This window comes from Cryptotermes secundus, unplaced genomic scaffold (genome assembly GCF_002891405.2).
Source record: "Cryptotermes secundus unplaced genomic scaffold, Csec_1.0 scaffold1720, whole genome shotgun sequence".
NCBI classification, from domain to species: Eukaryota; Metazoa; Arthropoda; class Insecta; order Blattodea; family Kalotermitidae; genus Cryptotermes; species Cryptotermes secundus.
In genome coordinates, this window is record NW_019739001.1 from 131,743 (window position 1) to 150,063 (window position 18,321).

At 38.2% G+C, this 18,321-nt stretch overlaps 1 protein-coding gene across 1 annotated transcript; it reads left to right on the top strand.

The window, feature by feature from the left end:
* The first annotated feature begins 8,216 nt into the window (after positions 1–8,216).
* LOC111871574 lies at positions 8,217–16,560 on the top strand. The gene is made up of 5 exons (XM_023864775.2): positions 8,217–8,385; positions 8,536–8,690; positions 11,797–12,001; positions 12,661–13,753; positions 15,654–16,560. Exons 1-5 carry the CDS (start codon positions 8,334–8,336, stop codon positions 15,763–15,765), a joined length of 1,617 nt encoding a protein of 538 aa, XP_023720543.1. The 5' UTR covers positions 8,217–8,333; the 3' UTR covers positions 15,766–16,560.
* The last annotated feature ends 1,761 nt before the right edge of the window (positions 16,561–18,321 follow it).

Below are 18,321 nucleotides of genomic sequence, written 5' to 3' on the forward strand. Positions count from 1 at the left end.
ACTATGATGTAATATATAGTGGATAGGATGTGAAAAATAAAATTCCTGTATGGATTAAACGAAAAGGACTAGGTAATAGTGTTTCAGTTGTGCAGATATAAGATGACTAATCGTATTGTGGGTTTGTGAAATGGGTATGTGATTAGTTGTTTTTAATTGTTGACATATCTGAGCTTCATTCAGAATCTCAAACAATGCATTATTATGGTGGACCGAGATGACATCTTGTTTAGTTACAAGTGGATTTCATTAATTTTAGTGCCATTTTTCTAGTGTGTATTTCATAGTCTCCAAAAATATGTATACTTGCCAAAGATACTTGAGCAGCTTGAGCCAGTTTTTCTGGAAGCAGAAGTTTCTCATCTCTATTTTGTGAACTTGTTGATATAGTTTTAGTATTGATTCAAAAAGTAAGACTGCATGTTTTGATGTTTACGTATTAATCATGAAACTAGATAAACATTTGTCTCATAGGCATAAAGGAATTTTTGTATGAACTAAGTGACAGTTTACTTATAATTAAACATTTCACATATGTTTATGAGTTTATATAAACAATCTCTCAACATCAGTAAGTCAACAATTGAAATCACATTTAAATTGTAATATATTTGCAAAGATAAAATTTTCATATATGTCCAAATCTTGTTTTTTTTTTTTTGTTTAAATTGACTGGGATTGTGATTTGTTATATTTAAATGGAGGTTAGAAGTCAGAGCATTCTACTGTTTTGAAACATGCTCTGTTTAAGGCAGCAACTTAACAACATTATGTCAATGAAAAATGCTTGCAAAAATTATGGTATAACACAGCTTCAAATTTTTGGACATCTTATATACAGAAGATTGTTTATTTCCTCAATTTAATTGAAATGGATGTTTTCAGATTGAATTTTAACCACTGTTACATTAAAATGTTGTTTGAGAGGTGCATTATTTGGATTGATATGTCAGTCCTTTATCACAGAAAAATGCTCAGAACTATGATTTTTTTTTATTGCTAGTGGGGTGGGACTAAGTCCGCTTGGTACTGCGGCCACTTCTGGCCTACTGTACCAGCCCCAGATGATAGGTGAGGGTGATTGTGGAGCAATTGGTGGAATGAAGATTGGCAGGGGAAAACGAAGTACTCGGAGAAAAACTGCCCCAGCGCCACTTTGTCACCACAAATCCCACTTGACCAGACCCGGGATTGAACCTTGGCCGCCGTGGTGGCAAGCCAGCAACTAACCGCTTGAGCTATGGCGCGGCCCAACTGTAAATGTTAGTCCACTCTAAATTTTGAATTTTGTTTTTTCTAGATTTTTGTAAACAAAGAGTTTAAGCTATATGTTTGCCACAACAATTAAATTCACTGCGCTCTGCTTGTTCAGATCACTTAATTTACATACCCTATCTGTGCTGTATTCTAATTACGCATTCCGGGGCATTTAATTTTACAGTTCTCTAATTGCTAAGTGCAGGAAGTGGTTAATTATTCTGATATTCATTTGTCATTATTGTTCCATGAACTCAGAAGCATGTTTGTAATAAATTTAATGATATATTTTATTTTATAGAGAGTATATAACAAATTTCCGTTATTACTGACTCCCAGAAAGTACATTAAATTTCGCAGTTCCTTATGACAATCGGTAGACTACTCCAGTGGTTCTGAGAATCTACTTTAGTTAAGTGACAGTGGCTACAGACAGAAAATGTAGCAACGTAATTTCTTCCTGTTTGTAAAATTTGTGCCAGTGATGAGAAGTTACTTTTGTTATAAATATGTACTATTTCTTTGGTACACTTAATTTATTTCTTAAGGAAAGAATGGCTTGTGATATTTGTATGTTCATATATTTATGTACCTTTCACACTAATAAATATTGTACCAGACTGGCACATTTCAATGATATTTTCCCACTGGAAGCCACTCTAATTTCATACATTAATTACCTGCAGTGAATAACACAAGCAAAACTTAATTCAGGGTCCAGAAGTTCTAAGCTATAACAAATTTTCATGACACATGTAATTTTCAGTTACATAAATTCTGCTGTAGAATGTGAAACAACATGAAAACTGAGTAAAATCTGTTCTTAACTTTCGGTCTGTTGGTGATAACTGCTGATTGAAATTTAGAATGTGAAATTCAATGTGGTACTACATCACAACTATACCTAGAAATTCTGTATGAAAACTTTTATACATATTTTAACAGTTGCAAATGTGGTAAAATGCAGAAGTTTGAAGCCATATACACATATTCCCAATTTAAAATACTCATAATTTGTACTATTATAAATTACACACAACATGGATCACTAAATTCTGTAATTATATAATTATTTCTTGGAGTCCCCAACATTAGAATTCTATCTAAAAGAAAGGAAATGGGACTCATGAGTACCTTCCAGTACTTCTTGTTTATTATAGTTTCTGTTTGCTATTTTATTATGATCTTCATGGATCAGGTTCAACAGATAACTCTCTGTGATGCCTGGTTGTGATCGTAATATAACATAGACTGGATTGATCTAACAAAACCCCAAGTATTTTTCGTTCCTTCTAAATAATCAAAAATTTGTAATCTTTTTAATAACGATGACATGAACCTAAAGACTTGAATATCAATCCAATATAACACTACAGCCTGTTATACCATATATTATATTTGAATTGTGTGTTGTTATTCATGTTCTCAATAACTGATCTAAGAATTTGGCTAGTTATGAATTTCTGTTATATTTGACTATTATGAACAAATGTAGTTATATTTTCCTTCAGTGAACAGATTGTTTGAGTACAGTATTTTGTTTGATGATTGTTAGTGGTCATGATAATAAGCCATACAAGTAACCAGACTTCCAGTTACAGATATATGATTTCTGTACAGAAGGTTTATGTGTTCTTGTATGGGTTCATGTACTTGTGAGAGAGTTATAGGTCTTGTGCATTGTGTATTTCTGCTGGTTAATGAAACCTCCCTTTTTACAGGATCATGTCATGTGTTTCTTCATAAATACAGAATTTCCTGGGATCATGGGATTTTACAAGCTATTTCTATTACTTTTACTTCCTTCTGTCTCTAACACAGAAGCAAATTTATTGCGTTTTAAAAGAGGCAATTAGAAGGTAGTTTACAAGCATGTGTCTTGAGATAGTTCACTGAATTTTAATATGGCAATATAGTGTTAGTTTATGACCCATAGACTGTTAGTTTACATGGTCCTTATGGAAACTGAGACCCTTCTCTTACCATGGGATGAGTTTTTATATTCTCCACCCATAGATATTTGTGTCTTTTCTTGAACCATCTTTCACATCTTGGGCCTCTCAGTCAGACATTAATTTATCTGTTTCTAATATTGAAGCATCATCTGGGTAGGGGTCCAATATTGATATTGATGTGAATATTAAGTATTCAAGTTAGTAAAATCTGACCTCAGAAAATTCTGCTTTTACTCATATATACCTTTTCTACAATTCCTTTCCTTAACTAAGAAAACCACCACCTGATATTTTCATTCCTATCTTTATATGTTTTAGAATAAACCTCACATGTAAATATGCATCAGTTTCTTTTTATTCAAATAAAGAAATTAAAAAAGTAAAACGATCCCTATAACAGGCCGTGAAGGCCCATAGGGTTGTGAGACTTTGAGGGTCCCACATTATCTAGACAGTTGGCTCAAAGATGGCGGTAAGGTTGTCAGTCTTACGCACTGACCATTCTTTACTCCCCAGGAAAAGTGTTTAATTAATTCCTGGTACTCATTTCTATTAGAGGCTGAGTCGATCCCAGGGCCACAATGCGGCTGGAAAGATTAGGTCAACTGTAAAAAATCCAGTGACCTCAATGGGACTGGAACCCATGACCTTCCAGCCTGTAGCATAGTGCCTCAACCAACTAACCGCGTGCCCCCTCTTTTTATTCAAATATTTAATTTAATTGCATATTCTAAGATTTTCATTGTGCCCTTCTACAACATAAAAACTAACACTTCAAAAAAGCTGCAAGTTGGCACTGAGTTTACAATATTTGATAACATACAGATGCATTCTTTCCTTGGTAATATCACCTTGCTTCTGAGTCAAGGTTTCTGTACCATCCCACAAAACATGATATTTGGACTGTTATATAATAGGTGATGGCATTAAATGTACCAATGAGTCAGTCTGTTTATTATATCACATTAAAAATACTACATCAAAATATATTTTATATTTCAGAAAATTCAGTCAACATAAAAGCAACCACAGTACATACACCCCCTACACACTAAATACCTATATTCACAGTAAGTATACCACATACATGTACACCTAATCTGTACCAACAACAATAACACATGAACAATATGAAACAACATCTCATCCACTTTTCATTGCAGGAAATCAGAAACATACTGATCCACAACAGCATACATCCAGTACTGCAAACCCACATTACTATATATTAACAACCACACCCGCATGTAAGTAAAAAACCCACAGAGAGCCAAAAAACTATAACATATCTTCCTCCTATGTATTGTAGATGCACGCTGGCAGGACACAGATCTTCTAAACATATCAACGATAACAATACCTACAGCTATGCTGCACACACACAGACATATATAAACATAATACCGAAAATCCACATAAAGATACAAACATGCCACTCAAAATACCATCCAGTATATTCGTGACCTGGATATATACATTTTATGTATTTTTACAACTTTTATATTTTATAACACCCATTAGGAAACTTTACAAAAATGGATCCATTTTAAACTACATATTCAGCTAAAGCATAATATATTTGTGATTTTACATGCATACACCTAAAGATGGTCAGCCAAGGCCAAAATATGCAGTGTTTTTAATTCGGTATAATAAAGAGACTGACTGACTGACTGACTGACTGGTACATTCAATGCACTACACTATTTTACAGCATAACAGTCAAAATATAATGTGTTGTGTAATGGTACAGAAACCTTGACCATATATTCACAACAGAATGCAAAATAAACCTTGCTTCTTTTTTTCAGGATCTGGGAATAAAGATTTCACTGATTCAGACATGTTTTTATAACTATATATATTTTGAAAACTTACTTTATTGTAATGTCAAATTAGGACATAAATTGATTTTTAGGCTTTTGAATGACAGTCTTTGAAATACAAAGGACAGCAATGAATAACACAGAAAGATGATCATAAGTGGTAAATAGGACATGGAAAAAAGTGGGTTGCGGACTGTTTGAAGATACTGTCTTGACATTCAGCTTGAAAACCTGAGGAAATTCATGAAAGCCTCAGTCAGTAGAGCTAGTGATTCAGCCAAGATTTGAGCTAGATACCTCCATACCTCCTGTATATAAATCTGAAGTCTTATGGGGCCCATACACATACGAGTCTGGCTTGCGAGTCCGACTTGGGTCGGGTTCCAATGAGCTAAACTCATCCATGTGTTGGTCGTCACAGTCATACGTATGAGGTGAAATTAATCCAAGCCCGGCTCCTCACTGAGCTGGACTCGCGAGCCAGATTTGTACGTGTATGGGCCGCCTTATTGCTCAGTAAGGAGATGGAGAGAATGTTGATATGAAGTTTGCTATAAATTACCTTCTTACATAAATATTGAAAAATGTTACTTCTAATTCATGTAATGCATTAACAAGTTCTGGGGTAAGATTAGGATATGCTACTTCAATAGCAAATTAAATGACAGAATTTTTTTCCACTTACTGAACGTTTCTGCAAGCTCAATTTGCTGATAACCACATCAAATAATGGACTAGTCAGTTTGAAACATACATACAGGATTAGCCAGTCTGATCCTGAATAAATTTTCAGGGCTCATTTAATTTGGCTCAGTATAGGTCTGTATGAGGAGGGTCAACAATTTCAAAATCTTAGCCCTAACAAAATAAAAATAAATATATATTCATAGCAGGACAGTGTGTAAATATGGAAATTTTTCTGTCTTACAGCACTTTGACTTCAACATAGTACATTGTATGTTCAACTCTAAAGTGTATCTGATAATTTGGAAAACAACTATAGATTCATTATTAATAAACTGATAGCAAACAGCTATATTCAAGCTATATGCAACCAGCCTGTCACCAAACAGTAGAGAACTAACGCAATGTTAGGTAGTGGTGCTATCTCCACAAGAGGTGTAGTGGTTATGTTCATAGTACCATGACTTCTCAGCACAGCCTTGTGAAGAAAGGGCAAAAGGTAAGAGAGATTTTATATTGCTCATCCTACACCCTCTACTTAAAAAATGTGAGGAAATCGCTTTGTTTTTACAGACATTCTCATGTTCATCATGACTACTCACTGAGAAAGTTAAGAGGGGTATAGCATTTACTTTTGTTGTTGGTTATTTAACCATGCTGTCAGTATCGAGATATATAGTATCTAAGATGTACTTAGTGAAAGGTAAAGTTGTCCCTGTACTTAACTAATTAAGCACTACACCATGAAGGCGTATGGGGGAGTTTATGTATAGATCCACATTTTCTTGATCTTGGCACTAGTTCGAGTTGATGGTCAGCTTCACGCCCCGGCTACTTTATCACTGGGGAAAGAGCCCCCGGTATCCATTGGATAGGTAGGGTGGATTCGAGAGCTGGTCTGGACAACATGCAGATGAGAAAATTCTTGACCCTACTGGGACTTGAACTCTGACCCCTCAGTTGTCCAGCCCATAGCCAGTTGCTATAGTGACCATGCTATCCTGGCTACTAAGATGTGCCTAATTCATAGTTTAAATTGTATAATAAAGTAAAATATTATTTGTGATGATTGAATCAATGTAAAAATGAGGAATTTGCCTATAGATGAAATTTATGGTACACACTGGCAGGTGATTGGCTGTGTATTGGATGTGGTAATGAGGGTCTATTTGGTGTAAAGATAAATTAGTGCAAGTTTTCATATATAGTGTCCACAACACTGTCAGCATAAGATAATTTTAACTTGTTAACAGAGTGTTCCCACAGATGTAACACATATGCCAGTCACTAAATATGGCTCAAAATGCTAACAGTATAAGCAAGAGCATCGCCAATATATTTCCTGGGGGCAGAAAAATTTGCTTACAAAGTTATGTTTAAGCTGTTTACGAATATACAGAGTTTGAGAACAGGGTGCCGAGGGGAACATTTGGACTGAAGAGAGATGAAGTGACAGGAGGTTGGAGGAAACTGCATAAAGAGAAACGTCGTAACTTGTACTCTTCTCCAAGTATAATTAGAATGACCAAGTTCTGGAGGATGAGATGGGCAGAGCATGTATCATGAAGGGGGGAGAAGAAGAATGCATATAGGATATTGGTGGGAAGGCCAGAAGGAAAGTAACCACTAGGAAAACCAAGATGTAAGTGGGTGGGTAATATTAAAGTGGATCTTAGAGAGATAGGATGGGGTGGTGTGGACTGGATTGATCTGGCTGAGGATAGGGACCACTGGAGGGCTCTTGTGACCACGGCAATGAACATTTGGGTTCCATAAAATGTTGAGAAGTTCTTGAGTAGCTGCAAAACTGGCGGCTTCTCAAGAAGGACTCAGTTCCATGAAGTTAGTTAGTTGTCTGTCCTGAATACTGTAGAGCTTAAATAACCTAAACGTAAGTTAGCGAATTCTCTGGCTCCCTCCAACCATCATTGGAAGAAAACTTGGCGGCTCCCACGGACTTATTCGATGAAGAGTATAAATTTTAAAGTTCTTGTGCAAAATACTTAAAATCCATTATATTATTAGGCTTTAATTGTACTTAAAAATTCACAGAGTCTAAAATATTTTTATTCTGCACGATGGTACACACTTACCTTTCATTTTTGATTTCGCGCCACGTTCGAAAGATACTCTCTGATATTCAGTATTCTCTCTCTATCCTTATTACAAAATTCCCATGCAAAGAAGTCGGACGTATTCTAAATCTCTTAAGTCAATCCGAGAAACACAGTACTGTATCTCACACTTCAAAATTAATATTTGGAAGCTTTCCCTGGATCTACTAATAAAAATATTACGTAATGGGAAAAGTTGGCATGATGTCCTTCTGCGCTGCTGTTATTTGTCGTAGTAACGTATTAGTGCTAGATTTCGCATGCCAGACCAGATCATAGAAAACGCACGTCCAGGGACACCGTACTGATGTTTATCGTTAGTACCCCAGCCACAGGAATTATTGAAAGAGGCCCTGTTTACTAATCGATCATTTTCAACTGTGACTTCCGGTGTCAGTTGAAGTAATGTGTTCGTCGAGTGCGATGTCGAGCCAAAAGTTGGTTTTTAGTTTGTGACAACGAAATTCTATGACAATGAAGGAAAACAGAATATAAAGATGCACACCAGGCTGATATTACTGGGTGTTTCATACTCGTTGAGTTTTACAGGTACTAACTGGTAGACTTTACATGCTCATGATGAGATGTAGGCCAAATTTGGGCCTTGTTTGTTTTGCACAGTGTAGCCCGTCTGTAGACTAAAATACCAAAAGTAAAATATTTCAGCAAGACCCAGATTTTCACCTCTCTTTATTGTAGATGCTGGTGGTGTGTCTGTGGAGTGTACAGATCTCCATGGCCGAAAAATTGCACAGGGTATGCATTATGTTCCTGGTCCAGATACGTGCACGTTATGTGTATGCGAGAGTGGTAGTCCAAAGTGGTGCAAAGCTGTGTTGTGTTCTCCACCACAAGTGAGTATATGATTTGAGGTTACTAGTGCTGAATTGGTACTGTATCTGTCCTGGTTATAATTTTTTTATGTAGAGATTTTCTTTACACCTGGCATGAATATCTTACTGCTAGAGTCTGCCCAATTTTTATATTTTCCTACCGCCAGTAATACTAGCATGACTGTCATAAATTTATTAGATGGCAATACACTGTTACCACTTAATGCACATATTAATGTGGAGTAGACCTTTGAAAAATATACAGTTTTTATTTCAATATCTTTTGAATACATACATCTGATAAACATAGTCCAAATCTATACTAATGAAAATGTATAGAACCTGTGAGATGTGAGATGTTTATGGCAGTTACTATGAAGATAACTTCTATGATATGGCACTTTTAATACGGCAAGTATTTAGCAGTGTTTTGGAGGAACAGCTACTGTCTTGAAAATTGATGCAGCAGAAGGCAGTAATCTGCATGCATAGAACTCAGTTACTAAACTGTATTATTGCTAATTTATAGTTCTCATTAGCCTTGCCTGATTTTTCATTTTGAACAAAGTAGACATTAGGCATTCTTTGCAGAAGTTCTAGTTGGGCGGATATTGTTGTGTGGTAATGTTACATCTGGTATTGAAAGAATTATAAATCATGTTTTATTCCATATGTGTTACCTTGATTTGTTTATTATAAAGTGCTGAGATAAATCTGGCTATTAAAACTCCATTCATTTAACACTGTTATTATAGTTTCCACTTTTTTTTATTGCTAGGGGGCGGGACTAAGTCCATTGTACTGTGGCCACTTCTGGCCTATTGTATCACCCCAGGTGATATGTGAGGGTGATTGTGGAGCGATTGGTGGAATGAAGATTGGCAGGGGAAACCGAAGTACTCGGAGAAAACCTGCTCCAGCACCACTTTGTCCACCATAAATCCTACTTGACAAGACCCAGGATCGAACTTGGGCTGCCGCGGTGGGAAGCCAGTGACTAACCTCTTGAGCTGTGGCGTGGCCTACTTTCCACTTACTTGCAGACAGAATTTAAACAAATATGGTATATGATACATACCCTGCAGCCCCATTTCAGTGACAAAAAACAGGAAATCCTCATTTTCCCATGTAATAAGGTAAGATTGTCCCTGTGCACTATGCCACGAAGGCATATGGGAGAGTGAATATATAGAGCCACATTTTCTTGACCTCGGCACTAGCTGTGTAAATGATGAAAACACTGTAATATGAATACCTGCAAATAAAGGAAATTGTAGTTGTAACTGAATTTTGATCTCACTTCCTGGACTTATTTCAATGCTGGACAGGAATTTACTGTCCTATCATCAACTGGGCTGTTAGCATGCGTACCACAAGGAGTGTGCCAAAATATTTCTGGGCAAGCAACATTTTGTTTCAAAGAAATACTTTTATAGACAAAAGTAATTACAAGTCCCATGTGAAGGCGGGTTAGAATAACCTCCACCGTAGGCCTATGATTTTGATGAAATGCAAACCCTGTGTCTGGGGTATTATGACTGGGTCACCCTGTCAGTGGGGGATATAAATACAGAGACCTGGGCCTCCATGTTGGGGGTTGGACACAAGGCTGATGACCTTGCTCTGTAAAAAAATTATTGCAAAATCCAAAGAAGTGAAAAACAGATAGTACAAATCTGGCAGAATCTTCTAAGGATGGCTATGGCTCAAAAAGGGTCCTTTTGCCAACGATGATAATAATTTCAAAATAATTTTTAATTTAAATGTGGATAAGAGTGGGTGGGAATAAAAATTAATTCCTTGTGCTCATTTTGGTTAGAGGCCGAGTGAACCCCAGGGCCATAGTGTGGCTGGAAGGATTAGGTCAATTGAAAAAAATTCAGTGACCTCATCGGGACTTGAACCTGCGACCTTCCAGCTTGTAGCATAACCCCTCAACCCACTATGCTACCGCAGACCCATGTTATTACTTTTTTAGAGTTAACTGTCTTCTTCCATAGCCAGATCATAAAGCTGACCATAAGGTTTGATGTTCTTACAGTGGTGAATGTTAAGATTGCAGTCTTCTGGGAGGTGTACCAGACTACACGGCATCACATACAGAAGACTGTAATGATTAAGTTCTTCATTTACCTCCATCTCATGCTGAGATTAAGAGAAAAATTGAGCTTTACTTTTGCATTACCCATATACTTTCATGGCCTGTCAGTCATAAGGCGTATACCATTTACTTAAGTCTAAAGACTGTAGAATTGCCTGTTTGAAATTCTGATCCATGGTTGCCAGTAAATAGATACAATTTACTTCTCATCATTATGTATATATGTATTATCCAGTTCATGGCTTTATGAGTGTGCCTTTGTTTGAGTGCATTTCCGATGCTGTGGAACACCTATTGAGTTCACTCTGTTCTTCCATTACCCACTTGTACATATGAAACAACTTTAGAACCACTGAATGGATTTTCATCAAACATGATATTATGGTTTTACTAAAATTCTCAGCACATTCAAGCTGTGGTTAAAATTGTGACAAAAGTAATGGACACTTTACATAAAGACCTAAATGCATTTTTGTGTGACCACTGAACTTGGCTCACAAGATATTTATTTGAGGGGAAAAATGTTTTGATTAAAAGTTGTATAGAAAAATAAAATCATGCTTGTGGATTGTTTGTGTTTTTAAATTATTTATGCATATTTTCCCCAAACTGCCTCTGTGGTCTAGTGATCAGAGTTTTTGCTACAGATCCAGAGGTCCGGGTTCGATTCCCGGTGCTACCAGATTTTCTGAGGAGTAGTGGGTCTGGAACAGGGTCCACTCAGCCTCGTGAGGATAATTGAGGAGCTATTTCAAGGAAATCGCAGATCCGGTCTAGGAAACCGAGATCAAAGGCCGTGGGGATCCGTTGTGCTGACCACACGACACCCTTTATCTGCAGAAGTTGGCACTCATTTTGACGACAAGCAGCATTCGCTCGGTCGATATAGTTTGCTTGCGGACTATAGGCCACGGAGTTTTTTTATCTTCCCTAACATTAATATCAGGATATGGTGAGGAAATCAGATACATAAATCATACCTTATGTTTAATGTTTCTGAAATCATGTCTTGTCCTTTTCATATAGGACTGCAAGTCATTCCGTGTGGGAAACTCTTGTTGCGAATTTATTTGCCTAGATGATACCTTGACCAAAACTTCATCTGATGGACATGGACCTGAAGGAGGGACTGACATAAGTCTGAGATTTATAGCCACTGCTGTGACCATAATTTTATCACTTTTTCTCTTTATTTTTCTGATTCATCGTCTCAGACAACGGAAGATCAGAGGTAATTTTAGTGTTGGATATGTATAGCATGACATTTGGAATAAAGTGCTGTTTTTAGCAGAAATGACATTGCATCACATAGCAACACACTTCTTGAGTATTGTACTGATCAGAACCATTTCTTGAAACTTGGGGTTCTCATCTTGTTCTCAGCCTGAGGTGGAAGATCTGCTTTTATGCAGAAGATGGTGCTGTTTTACAAAAGCATCATCACTCATTTGGACTACAGACTAATCTAATAATTTTGTGTAATGACTGCATTTTGGCATCAGTTAACATTCATGGCAACTTACAGGATGTGTAGAAATATTAGTTTCTCTTATATTGATTTTAATATTGTACCCACATCTACATCTCAGTCTTCCATCTCGAGGAACGAAATTTGTTGCGATTGTAAGCCAAAGGTGGGACGCTGTATTTGGAATGAACCTGAGGGGAGTGGTTGTAGGAGATGTGAAGTGTATTAAAGTGTCTCTGTATAGTGTTCAGTGTGAACTTTTGCTGTGTCTGATGTGAACAACAGCAATAAAAAATATTGGGAACAATTGAAGGTATTGAATTTTCAGGGAATGCTGTATGAGAGAGATTGTTTTCTGTATGTGATATATGATTATTGGAAAATTGTATGCCTTTTCAAATGATTGTGACATAACGTTGTAGGTCGTCAAAATCGGCAGCTGAGTGAAGATGAGCGCAGTTTGGGAAGCATTGGTTACATAGCCGGAAGCCTGGCATATTTGCCTGGAAGCATGGGTTATTTGGGTGCTGGGAGCCAGGACCGTCACATAGAGTTCCATTACGAAGAGCCTCCAGCACACTATCCTCTGTGGAAGCCTCCAGGAAATTACTTTCCCCGTGGTGAAGCACCCCCACCTTACGAAGAAGCTGTGGCGGCAGCAAGAGCAGAAGCAGCATTAGCAGCTGCAGTAGCATCTTCAAATAATGCCCTCCACCCAGGTGGAGGGAGTAGTAGTACCTTAATGAATTCTGGTACAGGGCATAGGACCATACCCATCAACCTGGCTACTAGTGGCAGTTTCAGGATTGAACCCACAGTTTCCACTGTGGGAAGGGAACAGCATTTATTGGAGACATTAGAACCTTCCAGATCCCGATCGGCTGATGTTGTAGCATCTCTGCCACCAGCTGAATCCAGATGTTCCTTGCGGATAATGGAGTTACCTTCTCCTCTCCCGCTGACGACTGAGGAAGAAGGGGCTGTTGCTGCAATACGCTCAGACGCATTCTATGAAGACGTTCTTATTGGTCCTCCTTCCTCTTTATCTCCTGTTGAATGTTTCAATCCCAGCATAATTGCCGTCCCTGGCGAGAGTATGTCTTGCATCACAACTGTGAATATTCCAGCACTGGAAGTTCCCACAAATATTACTGTCCCATCCTTGCATTCTGCATCCGTCTTAGAAGGTGCTGTGTCCGAGGACAATGAAACCACAAGACTTAATAATCACAGGTTGAACAATCTGAATAGGAGTTCAGTTGACAGTGCTGCATGTAGTTGCTCCTATCAGTGTCTACCCCCACCTCTTCCACCTGATGACAATGATGATTATCGCAGTGAGTGTGAGAACTGTAAAAGTACCCATGGATCAAGGTATTACTTGGATGAAGAACCTAACATTACCTCACCGCAAGAAACTATGACACTCCATCGGCGGCCTCAGGACTATGACACCGAAGACCAGGGATATTATCGCACATCCCTCACACTGCCTATCCATACACGACGTTTAAGGTTAGTGTCAGAAATGGTTTCTGTTCTGTTTCCCCCCCCCATGTGTATACACAGTGTGTCCAGGTTCTGTTAGGAATGTGTTCATTGAAAATACAAGACGTGAATTATTTTCAAAATTTCACTCTTTTTTTTTCAAAATAGTCTCCTGAATCACTACATAACTGGAACTGATTGAAAAGTTTTTGAAAATAGTCACTGTACTCCTTTCGTGGAATCACATTTAAAACTGTGGTAGATTCCCTTTGGATATCCTGGATGGTGTCGTGACAGTCTCCTTTCATCGCCAACTTAACTTTTGAGAACAACCAGAAATCTGCTGGAGCCAAATCTGGCAAATACAGATGATGATCAAGGACTGTGATCCCTTTTCTGACCAAAAAATCACGCACAATCTTTGATTTGTGGGGTGGGGAATTGTCATGGAGGAGCGACCAGGAACCTTGCTCTCGATATTCAGGTCAAATTCGAAGAATTCTCACCTACAAACGATTGAGGACTCCAAGGTAATAATGAGAATTCACAGTTTGGCCTTCTGGCAGAAATTCAGCATTCTTATTGCTAGTGGGGTGGAACTAAGTCCCTTGCACTGCGGCCACTTCTGGCCTATTGTACTGATAGGTGAAGGTGATTGTGGAGCAGTTAGTGGAATGAAGATTGGCAGGGGAAACCGAAGTACTCGGAGAAAACCTGCCCCAGTGCCACTTTGTCCACCACAAGTCCCACTTGACCAGACCTGGAATCGAACCCAGGCCACCACAGTGGGAAGCCAGCAACTAACCGCTTGAGCTGTGGTGCAGCCCTAAAAATTAAGTGCCAACAGCACTTGGTGCTGTTGTTCCCAAGCGGTCACCCATCCAAGTACTAACCACGCCAAATCAGTGTTTTCAACATGGTATGACTGTTGGCATACAGTTAGCATCGTCTTTGCTCGACTCTTTTGCATATACACTTTCTTTGGTGTCGTCTTTTTTGGGCTCAACCACACTGCACTCTTCCACTTTGTGAGAGGCTCATATTGAAAACATCATGTCTCATCACCAGTAACAATTGATTTTGTAAATTTTGTATCACTTTGGGCAGACTGCAGCGTGTCTTTGCGGTGTTCCACTCTGGCATGTTTTTCATTGCCTGACAGTGCGTGTGTTGTAAACCGCACACAGACCTTCCGTTTGCCCAAATCCTCGTTCAAAATTTGATGCACAGTACTTTTTAGTATTCTCAAAGCTCCTCGAGTCTTGCAGAAACATATCTGTCTGATGCAAGGATTTCAGTCAGTTTTTTCACATTTTCTTCAGTGCGACTTTGGAGGAACTTGCTATCTGCATCTTCAGGTTCCACCTACCAGACTACATGGACTCAAACAGGCAAAAGGATTTATATCAGGACCCTCTGCCAAAAGAACAAGGGACCTGTTAAAATTAAACAGAGATCAATTAAAATGGATGGTAGGCTTACTTACTGGACACTGCCACCTAAAAGGGCACCTTTTCAAAACGGGGCTGACAGATGACCCAACTTGTGAACGGTGCCTACGAAAAGATGTATCAGCCTCACACATCTTATGTGATTGTGAGGCTATAGCTTACCTAAGATATTGCCACCTGGGTCAATTCTTCATGGAACCAAGTGACTTTTATGATGCCCCACAAATAAAGTCCTACATTTCATTCGAAGTGTAGGATTAATAAAGGGTTAATCCAAAGGGGAAGCATAATACATCATTGAAGGTCGCAGTGTGAGGGCCAGTTTCTATGGCTCAACCCCCATACTCATACCAGACTACATGGTTTCACAACCCAGAAGAGCACAATTTGAACACTTACCGATTAAAAATTTGAAAACTGACATAAGCTTAGAACCATTTGTAATAGAGACTTGACCTTATTTACTGTTATCACAGAGCTACACCGCTGCATGGAATGCCTGCATCTTCACTCCATGGAGCGAGAGAAAACTGGTTTAGCAGTATGCCAGCTTCCTCGACATCTTCAACATCTTCAGAAGAGGAATAAGAAAGCATTTACTGTGGTGTATAGGTGGATCTGAGAGAGAAGGGATGAGATTGTTCATTTCTTACCGTGATGGTATCTCCATGCACAGCATGACTCATGGATTTGGTCCACCATTTTACACAAATTGGGGTTTTGTAAATGAACGAACCTTTTAAAAATTATAAGGTTGAATGTATTTATAGCTATTTAATATCAGGATTGGGGTACAGAGTTGGATATTTCGCTTCTTTCCTCTGATCCCTTTATATATTTTATGACATTAATTTTATGGGCCTATATTTTAGTAGAGTGTAGTATTGCAAATTGGTTTGCAATACACAATAGCACAATTGTAGGGATGACTACAATGGTTGTTCTTTTATACTTCCCATTTTCTCTCTGTTTCTCTTTGGCATTGTGAAATTCTTTCACAAATGTATTGCTGTCTCTCTCTCTCTCTCTATCATTGTCAGAACCCTTCTATGAAAGCAGAAAGTATGTTCAGTTGCCGTGTGCATATGGAGTTTAACCTCTGTATAGAAACCGTGGGTGTATAGTGTTCTGTACAGCATTTTAGTTAATGGCCATAGTAAAAGTTCATTATTAATGTATGACTCAACAGACTTTTGCTCATAATAATCTTGGAACACTGTTTGGTACTCAGATGTCTTTCCCTAAAAAAAAAAACTGTTTAACCGAGGAGCTCACCTCATCTGATCACCCTTTATTTTCTGAGAGTATGGATTTTAAATCTCTTGCTTCTCAGGCCTGCCACTCATATTTTAACTCTCTGGTAAAAGTATCTAGTCTCGAAAACCAAAGTTAACAGCCGTGGGGATTCGTTGCACTGACCACACGACACCCTCCATCTGCTAAAGTTGTCACTGACTTCGCTGACAAGCAGCGGTAGCTTGGTTGGTATACCTCGCTTGGAGACTAAAGCCACAGAGTTTGTTTTGTTTGGTAAAATATCAGAATTTGAAGAATTCACCGTGTCACTGGGAAAGGTTAATAATTTGTGGTAAAGTCTGTTATATGATTCAGTTATTAAGTGGAGTTAGCGAAAAAGAAATAACAGGAAACATATAGCAAGAAGTATGTTGATATTCTTATAATGTTATCCTAATGGTGCAGTTTTATTCTTCAGTGCTACTATATCTTCTAATCTCAATTGGTTTTTGTCATTCTTTGCATATAGGCATAAAATGAATCATATCTCTGTCCATACATTTTATTTTCCAAAACACTTCATGGATATGTAATGAATTTAGCAGCAGAAGAGTACTGTATTCTGGACATTAATGTCATGTGGTTTGATAGAAGTTCATGAACATTACAGAGGAGCATATCACTTCCATCTTCAGGGTTGAAGAGTAAGCCAGGCGAAAAATGCCTGCTTATGGGCGATTTCTTTTTTGACTTACTCTTTGACCATGAAGATGGAGGCAATATATTCCTCCATTCAGTGGGTTCGTATTGAGCTACATGTTGTTTCAAGCAAGTAGATCATACTGTTCATTGTTACTGCTGTCATAAGTCTCATCCAGTTTAACAAGGAAGTTTCTGCTGCATTTTAGAATGATGATTCTTTTTGTTCAATATTGGGTCCTTCATACCACATTTTTTTACATGAATATGACATTTATATTTATAAAATTTTTCAGAAAAAGCAAAATAACAAGTATCTCTCTTAAAGACCTGAATTCTTGCCTGAACTTTCTTTTCATGCATGTTTAGCCAAACACAATAAGTGAAGATGAGCAGAAGAGTGCATTCTGAAAATACATGTAATCTGAAGTGGAGTTCTTCTTGTAGTCTTTGCTTAGTGTTGCAAGGCTCTCACACTAGCTTGCATCAGCGTCAGTGTGTTTCTATCCTGGTGCAAATCTCAAGGTAATTGAATTATGTTGCAGTGGATTTTGTAACCTAGCAGCAATATGTATGTGTTAATAGTTGGTGTGTATTTAATTATTTATTTGAAGATACTGTTGGTAGCTCAGATTATATAGTGTCAAATGATAGGATGATCAACTGCCTCTGTGGTCTAGTGGTCAGAGTTCCTGGCTACAGATCCAAACATCGTGGGTTTAATTCCTGGCACTACCAGATTTTCTGAGAAGTAATGGGTCTGGAATGGGGTCCACTCAGCCTTGTGAGGATAATTGAGGAGTTATTTCAAGGAAATAGCGGCTCCGGTCTAGAAAACCGGAATTAACGGCCATGGGGATCCGTTGCGTTGACCATGTGACACTCTCTATCCGCAAGAGTTGGCACTAACTTCGCCGACAAGCGGCGGTAGCTCGGTCAGTATAGTTCGCTTGCAGGCTACAGGCCACGGGGCTTGATAGGATGATCAGTGAATAATGAATTAGAAAGAATGTGGAAGGAAGGAGTTGTGTCCCAATTTGTGTGATTTTTGAGGTGGGTTCATATACATTACTGTCGGTAGTTAGACTCTGTAGTGTCAGATTGTAGGATGGTAAACGAATGAGGAACTGAAGTGATTTGGAAGGAAGCACTCATGGCCTGATTGAGGTGCTGTCTCAGAATTTGCCTGGAGGGATTAATGAAAACCAC